Raw genomic sequence first — 8,607 nt, 5'->3', positions numbered from 1 at the left:
GTCAGCATTTTTTTATTTTTTGGTTTCTTCTTTGTTTTCCAGTTCGTGTTCTTTCCTGTTTTAATATTTTGCAATTTAATATGTTTTTGTTATAACTTTCTTTCTTCTTCTTCAGTGCAGTCGCTAGAACAGACCGTTGCATAGGATAACAGGTTCCAATGAGTAACAACGGATGAAACCGGATAGTATACTTCCATGGAAACGCGAGTATCGCGGGGTCACGAGTATCACAAGAGATTCCGAGTGAAATCAAAGCAGAAACAGTTTCGATTTATTTTCATTCTTTTCTTTTAATTATTTCGTGTTACATTGCGTTGGAATTTGGGTTGTGTCGTTTACCATAGTGTTCATTTCGTGAGTATAGTTCATTTTTCATCGTTCTTCATTTCGTTTTCTTTACTGTTTCCCTTATTTTCCGATGCAATTGGCTGTGGGATTGGGCTGTGTCGATTGAGCTGCGTTTGAATTGAAATATTTCGTCAGTATTTTTTTATTTTTTTTGTTTCTTCTTTGTTTTCCAGTTCGTGTTCTTTCCTTTTTTAATGTTTTGCATTTTCATGTTTTTTCTTATAGCTTTCTTTCTTCTTCTTCGGGGCACTCGATCTGCTTTAGTTCATTCAAATAATGCCTCGCAGAAGTTCAAACTTAGGTCGTCGTACTCGCGGAGCGGAAGCAATGCGTCGAGTAATTTCAAATCAAAATGGGGAAGAACGGGCAGACTGAGCCACAGCAAGGCGTGGCCGGGCACAGCTAGTTTCAAATAAAATTTTGTCCCTTATTCTTTCAAGATTACCTCCATATATATTGTAACGTGTTTACGTTACTGAATACGCCGTAGAGATCGTTAATTGGTTTATTGAATACTCTACAAATATCGGCTACAATTAATTATAACAATGTTACGGTTTTCCACACTTTACAAACCCTACAACAAAATCTCTTAACACTATCTTCAAGAGTCTTCACGTATTAATAACGCGGGAGCTATACAAGTCTCCCTGAATTACACACTCCAGATATAACTGGTTATCACTGGTTATCGCACACGCGTCTGTAGCTCGTAACTTGCGAACTGAGAACTCCTTGATAACACACTGACTCTCGCTTGCTGCTCAGCCGGCTTTATTCCTTTCGCTGTTGCTAGTGTGACGTGGCGTATAGCCTAGCAACGCTGTTACCCCTTGGTGACGTCACCGCTGTTGACTCGCTTTGCATAGCTTCAAGGTTGCGGGGACTCGGCTAACTTCGGCTCCGCTCGGCTCACTTCGGCTCCGCTCGTGACGTCACCGCGGTGAGAGTTGCGGGATGATGACTCGCCCATTACGCGAGCGCTACGTTACCGCTACGTGCCGCTGGGGAGGTAGGGGTCAACATGTCACAATATATATGAAATTATTGAGGATGATCAGTGTGGGTTTCGACGTAATAGATCAACTACAGATCAGATCTTTTGCTTTCGTCAGATATTGGAGAAAACCTGGGATTACGATGAGACAGTACATCAGCTGTTCATAGACTTCAATAAAGCCTATGATTCAGTTAGGAAGGAAGTATTGTACAATATTGTGATAGAGTTTGGGTTATCCATGAAACAAGTTAGGCTGATTAAAATGTGTTTAAACGAAACGTATAGTAAAGTCCGTGTAGGTAAACATTTGTCTGATAAATTTCCTATCCAAAATGGTCTAAAACAAGGAGATGCTTTATCGCCACTCCTTTTAAACTTTGCTTTAGAATATACAATTAGGAAGGTCTTGGGAAACCAGGAGGGACTGAAATTAAACGGAACACATCAGCTGTTGGTCTACGCCGATGATGTGAATCTATTGGATGATAATGTAGATACCATATAGAAGAACATACAAACTTTAAATGACACAAGTAAAGAGGTTGGTCTAGAAGTAAACACAGAGTAAGCTAAGTATTTGTTACAGTCTCGTCACCAAAATGCAGAGCAAAATCATGACATAAAGATGGGAAATAGATGTTTTGAAAATGTGGCACAGTTAAGATATTTGGGAGCAACGACAACAGATCGAAACCTGATTCAGGAGGAAATTAAGAGGCGATTGAACTTGGGTAATGCTTGCTACCATTCAGTCCGGAACCTTTTGTCTTCTCGTCTGCTGTCCAAAAACATAAAAATTAGAATATACAAAACTATAATTTTGTCTGTGGTTCTGTATGGGTGTGAAACTTGGTCTCTGACATTAAGGGAGGAACATAGACTGAGAGTGTTTGAGAACGGGTTGTTGATGAGAATATTTGGACCGAAGAGAGATCAAGTGACAGGAGGTTGGAGAAAACTACATAATGATGAGCTTCATAACTTGTACTCCTCGCCAAATAGCAACTATTTCTACTCTGTAGAGGTCTAAGGGAGAAATGTTGGGATGGTAGGAATTATCAAATGTTATTTCCACTTTCCCCTGCACATACGTGTGGTCAGTAACTTTGTCAGCGTTTACCTACAGTATGTGTAATATAGGCATATTTTAACTCCGTGACTTTAGTCCTCAAGCGAACTATACCGACCGAGCGACAGCCGATTGTCTGCGAAGTTTAGTGCCAACTTTTGAATATAGGCCTATTACAGAAAAAAAAAATATCATTATTACATTAGGTATCTGGAACTGCTTAGCCGAATTTCACCTAGTCCGCCCGATGTTAAATCTAATTAATCGCTCTTTCTAAATTAGTCATCCAAATGAATGAAGTAGAAATTCCTTCCGAATTATATCGGATGTTAATATGAAGTTAATATCCACCGCGTGAGCATTTTCTCTCTCTTCCGGCACACCGACCTGACTTCACCATCAAAACCTCCCGAACTATTGCGCGTAACGCTTGCTACGTCACACATTCCTAAGTCTTTATTTTAAATTAACGAGCGTGAATGAGCGACATGGCTTCAGTTGAAGTCATTCTGTATGCCACTCTTTCCCTGACCGCATATACTGCGAATCGCGAGTCAGCGAGATTCTCATTGAGACTGCCGTCTTCTACGATTGTGAGGCCGTGCTGTTTGGCACATAGGTGTCAGCGTTACAGAGGAACCTCTTACCTCCATTTTCAGGATAGAATAGTGATTGTGATCTCGTTTAGTTTAGTTTCGGATGAATTTCCAATCTTCCATGTTTGTTGTAGAAGAGCGGGGTATCCAATAGGAATCTGGAAACGTTTCGGGCCTCCTTCTTCGGGGCAGAACATGGGATGTTAGCCGTATATTCTGTTAAATGTTTGCATGGAGAAATCTGAAGCCTCCATTAACGTTTGAGAGGAAACTGATGTCTCCATCTTTAGGTTTTAGTAATAAAAGTGACGCCGTGTAGTTTACCAAATTACTCGATGAGAATCCCAGAAGACAATGATCTTTGTAGAAAAAAAAAGTGAAGTTGTCTGTGTCGCCATATCGACTGCGCTTCTCGCGGTTCCTTGGCATTTTTTAGGCCTCAGATCCCGTTTAAATGTTTCCCGTCCAACTCAATTTATAGATCCATACTAAAACATTTTAAGGACAGAAAGCGTAATGATTTCTTCCCAGAGGTCGTTGTTGGTGCTATTGACATTTCCCCAAAAGTCCCCATGGCCAAATCTTAACACCCAGTATTGATGTAAATAAACACTCTGTTCCGAATTTGTAATTTTTCTGAAAATGGCGACAGATGATTTTTTATTGTGGGGAAAGAATATTTTTAAAAACAAGAAAGGCCTAGGAAATGCCCATCCGGCCTAGGCGACAGATGACAAACATGGGTCTTGGCAAATCCATCTGCTGTTCTACATGTACACCAGCCCGTTCAGTGCAGTCGGCTGTGATTTCTGTGGCTGTGTTCCAGAGGTCACCGAGGAGACCGCGACGACCACGAGTTACCACGACCCCCACGATTAGAACAAACCGTTATGTCGTCATAAGTGGAAGTGTATGAGTAGTGGCTGTCCTTTACGGAATCATTAGGATAATTCGAGGTAAATTCGATTTCCTCATATTTTGAGAAATTTCGTGCTATTATTTCGCTGTTGCAAGTTCTAGTTGGGATTCAGCTAAACTTCGCAGCGCCCATTCTGAGGGTGATGTTTGCAGTAGAATGCACATTTTTACTGTTTTATGCTTTTTCTCGCCTGTTGGACATACTAATCCGACTTATAAAGGAAGTCGTGAGAGCTGATGGTCGATGGTGAACTGATTGAAGTTGAAGGGCATACAAATGCATTTTGAGGCTATGCGATGTAAATTTGTAGAGTAGGTTTGCTGTTTCTAGGAAGTGGTTCGGTGCAGTCTGGTAGGCTTTTATCGAAGTTTTGGAAGCAAGAGGTTCACTCAAGAGTGGGTGAACTATCTGCCTTCAAAACTAAGCAACAATCTGTTAAGATTACANGTATACATGTACAACTTCTATATCACAAGGATTCTTGTGATATGGAAGGATTCATTCTCCACTCACAAAAGCATCATGTGTGATAAAATAAAGTTTCAAGGTTATGAAAGATTCTGCATTCTCTTCAAGCAGGAATGCTGAGATTTCTGCTACAGAGAGCTGGAGAAACATTTCCTGCTGAGACAGAAAGGACGGTGAGTGTTTTGTGCTTGTGTGCACAGACAAGAATTTTATTGTCATGAGTCAATTCTCATATCATAAGAAACTAAACTATTTATGCCAAGCTTTTGTTAGTTTTCATAATTCATCTGGGGAGTTTACTTGGTTCTTCACATTATAACAGTTTGCTATGTTATGTGGTAGAGTGATTAATTCAAAGAGAGTGATATGGGTAGGTGAAGTAGCACACATGTGAGAATGAGAAATGCGTATAAAGATCTTGATAGAAGGCCTGAGAGAATGAGACAATTGTGAAGATGGATTTTGTTAAAGATACAATTATGGTGGTTTTGGACTGGGTTTGTGTCAGGATGCAAAGTTTTGATGAGCATGTGTGAACACAGTAATGAGTGCTTCAGTTCCATAAAGAGCAGATACGTGTCTGTACTTCCATATGGACCACAGGTTTCTCAGTAAGGTCCCTGCATTATGAAGTTAACACTTCCTAAGATTATGAAGTCTGTAGAGAAGAAAGCTGTACAGAGCAACTGTTATGGGTTAGATGTAATGAGAAACAGCTACTGCAAGGAGAGCATATATTGTTTCATGTGTGTTGTACAGCCATGACTGATAGAAGATGTGATGCCTTTACAGAACTGTACAAATTCAGAGAAGGTTTTAGTGGGTCCATATGGTGAGACATACCCAGCAGGTCTTGATGCAAACCAGGCTGTGAATATAAAAGCTGAGGTAGTCTCAGATGCAGAAGAGGAAGCAGATCCTGTGCAAATAAGAGTTCAGGAGATAAAGGCTGAACCTGAGGTGAGCTGTATGCTTCTGTATGTCCACTGTTAGGCAGATATCACAGATAGGCAGGAATTCCAGTTGTCTATCTCATCTCCATCTGTCTGACTGTGCACATAGTACAACTGCACTGTGCTGCTCGCCTTTAAAGGCCTTGTTCTGAAGTGTCTTTAGACAGTTATAGTTTGTTGAATGTATGCTGCTTGTGATGTACCAGTTCCATTTCCTATTAAGCGGTTCTGATGTAGATGAAATTAAATTTTGTGTAAACTAAACTATTTGAGAGAAATTCTATAGCAGCAAAAATCCATAGGGAGTCACAGAACTGTTCGTAGCTAGTTAACACATGTTAGAACCAAGAATTCAAATTACTAGAACTCTTGTGAGCTAATTCCAATGATAGATGCAAATCACTCCGTCCAATGTGACATACATGTATGTCATATTGGATGGAGTGATTTGTGTCCATGATTTATTCTAACCGTCTTACAGTGCATACATTTACTCACCTTACTCTTCTCTCTTGCACTACATGTTTCAGCACAAAAGTGCCATCTTCAGGTGCTTTTCGATGTACATTGAACTACTTCATTGCATGCCCTGTTGTCTTTATACTAAAGTAACTAAACTATATATTCGTCATATATATTGATAAATTTTAAATATTAAAAATATTAAAACTGTTCAGGATTTGTCATCCTTATGCCGTATCTCAATAAGCGAGTCACACCCATCTTCCCACTCTCTTGTGTGTATTGTGCTTTGTGTTGTGTCTTCCTCCTGTGACTGCACAATACGCTCAAGAAAGTAGGAAGAATAGTCCGATAGAAGAAGATAGGTGTGACTCGCGTATTGAGATACGACATAAGGATGACAAATCCTGAACAGTTTTAATATTCTTAATATTTAAAATTTATCAATATATATGACGAATATATAGTTTAGTTACTTTAGTATAAAGACAACAGGGCATGCAATGAAGTAGTTAGACATACATCGAAAAGCACCTGAAGATGGCACTTTTGTGCTGAAACATGTAGTGCAAGAGAGAAGAGTAAGGTGAATAAATGTATGCACTGTAAGAAGGTTAGAATAAATCATGGACATAAATCAGTGCAACAGGCCGCTAAAATATAAAATTATTAATAGGAGTGATTTGTATCTATAATTGTTAGTGTGATGGACCAGAATGAAATAAATCTAATTCCAGTGAACCCCACAAGATATTTTTCATGTGATGAAGGTTACAAAAGAGTATGAATCTCTTGGAACAAGAGTGGCAAGAATTGTACTGTATGGAGCTGAAGAAACATTTCTTGCTGTGAGAGAAAGTATTGTGTTTCATGCCTGTGTGCAGAGACAAGAGTTTTATTTTCATATGTCCTCTTTATCAAGGAAACTAAATATTTTGTGACCCGCTTCTGTTTGTTTGCATAATCCATGTGGGGAGTTCCTTACACTTGGGTAATAACGGTTGGGATATTATATAGGAGAGCACTGATTTCAAGGAGAGCTGTGGGTAAGTCATGTAGTGCACATGCAACAGTGAGAAATGCATACAAAGTGAAGAAAACCACTTGGGAGACCTGAGTGCAAATGGAAAGTTGCAATTAAGATAGATTTTAAAGAAATAATTTGGAAGGGTTTGTACTGAGTCTGTTTGCCACAGAATATGGAGCCATGTTGAGCCTTTCTGGCTTTCTCAACAAATCCTGTATGGATTGCTCTTCTCCCCTATGCCTGCTATATGAGCTGCCCATCTCATCCTCCTTGACTTTAGCTTTTAGGTACAATAAATAACTTCATGTAACTGAGTGAGTCCTCGAGAAGGCACCAGTTTCTTGGCCACTGAAGAATTTCCCAACATTGTATAGATCCTGGAAGTTTATTGACATGTTTGCAAAAACCTGTCACAAGTCCCTATCGTGAGCCATATCAATCCCGTCCACACCACCCCATCCTATGTCTCTTAAAGATCCATTTAAATATTGTCTTCTCTCCTGTGCCTAGGTCTTCTAATTGATCTCTTTCATTCTGGCTTTCTCAGCAAATCCTATATGCATTCCTCTTCTCCCCATGCCTGCTATATGAGCTGCCCACCTCATCCTCCTTGACTTGATCATATAATTATGCTTGGTGAACGAAGGTTACAAGTTGTGGAGGTCTTCATTATGATGGTTTTAGGTACCAAAAAAGCAGATATTTTCTGTACTGCTGCAGTGACCGTTAGTTTCTCAGGAAGGTCACTGAGCTATGAACTGAGTACTTTCTAGTGTTCATGATAGCTGTAGAGAAGAGCGAGCATCTGTACAAAACAGCTCTTATGAGTTAGATGTGATGAGAAACAGCCACAGCAAGGAGAGCATGTGCTGTTTCATGTGTAGTGTTGTGCATCCTTTTCTGAGAAGGATGTGATGGTTTTTACAGAAATGTACAAATTCGGAGAATGCTTTAGTAGGCCTGTATCGTGAGACATACCCAACACCTCATGATGCAGATCAGGCCATGAATGTAAAAGCTGAGGCAGTCTCAGATGCAGAAGAGGAAGAGGATCCTGTCCCAATAACATTTCCAGAAATAAAGGCCGAACCTGAGGTGAGCTGTATGTGCATTGTTAAGCAGATGACACAGATGTGGAGAAATGCCGCTTATCCTTCTGATATCTATCTCTGTTAACATGAAACAACTCCACTGCGCTGTTGACTAGATTTTGAAGGGTTTTTTCCTGAAATGTTCTAGGCAACTGTAGTACAGTATTATAATTAAGCATCCTGTTACACTCTACACAATGTATGACACAAACTCCGTCCTAAGTGCAACAATTTATTGTAGTTCTTTTGTCTTCTTTTCTTTTACACTACATGTTTCGGACATAAATGGCCATCATCAGGTGTATTTCTCTCATGTAGCTGTTACACTGCACGGAGTTTAAAATTTAAAAACACCAGCTTTCTTAATTAAGAAAGCTGGTATGTTACATGTAATGTAGAAGAAAATAAGAAAAAAGAACTACAATAAATTGTTGCACTTAAGACGGAGTTTGTGTCATACAACTGTAGTATGTTGAATGTTGCGTGTGATGTACCATTCCATTAACCCGTTGCCGTGGTTCGTCGTGTATGTTTCGTCAGGGATTTAAATCGTCTGGGGGGGTTCGACGTGTATGTTTCGTTCAGCTGCACACCTATGTTATAACGCCCATAATAATTGATGGTTTTGCTGTAGATTGTTAGATTTTTCGCTGGCCTGTTGTCAGTAGAACAGA

General features: G+C 39.7%; 1 protein-coding gene across 6 annotated transcripts; it reads left to right on the top strand.

The window, feature by feature from the left end:
• The first annotated feature begins 3,870 nt into the window (after positions 1-3,870).
• On the top strand, positions 3,871-8,156 carry LOC111869964. Of its 6 annotated transcripts, none has more exons than XM_023861866.2 (4): positions 3,871-3,969; positions 4,512-4,573; positions 5,193-5,360; positions 7,770-8,156. In XM_023861866.2, the coding sequence occupies exons 2-4, from the start codon at positions 4,514-4,516 to the stop codon at positions 8,016-8,018; spliced, it is 477 nt and encodes a 158-aa protein (XP_023717634.1). In that variant the 5' UTR covers positions 3,871-3,969; positions 4,512-4,513; the 3' UTR covers positions 8,019-8,156. The 6 variants fall into 6 exon arrangements, with proteins under 6 accessions (XP_023717634.1, XP_023717636.1, XP_033609511.1 ...); XM_023861868.2 differs by having other exon boundaries at positions 4,509-4,573; XM_033753620.1 differs by lacking the exon at positions 3,871-3,969 and adding an exon at positions 3,979-4,071.
• The last annotated feature ends 451 nt before the right edge of the window (positions 8,157-8,607 follow it).

Source organism: Cryptotermes secundus, unplaced genomic scaffold, assembly GCF_002891405.2.
Source record: "Cryptotermes secundus unplaced genomic scaffold, Csec_1.0 scaffold1430, whole genome shotgun sequence".
NCBI lineage: Eukaryota > Metazoa > Arthropoda > Insecta > Blattodea > Kalotermitidae > Cryptotermes > Cryptotermes secundus.
Note: the sequence above shows the minus strand (reverse complement) of the source record. Positions and strands in the feature narration are given on the sequence as shown.

Coding starts and splice junctions, on each gene's coding strand:
- LOC111869964 (XM_033753619.1), top strand. Junction 4,574..5,192: donor CTGCTGAGACAGAAAGGACG/GTGAGTGTTTTG, acceptor ATGCCTTTACAG/AACTGTACAAATTCAGAGAA. Junction 5,361..7,769: donor AGATAAAGGCTGAACCTGAG/GTGAGCTGTATG, acceptor TGGTTTTTACAG/AAATGTACAAATTCGGAGAA.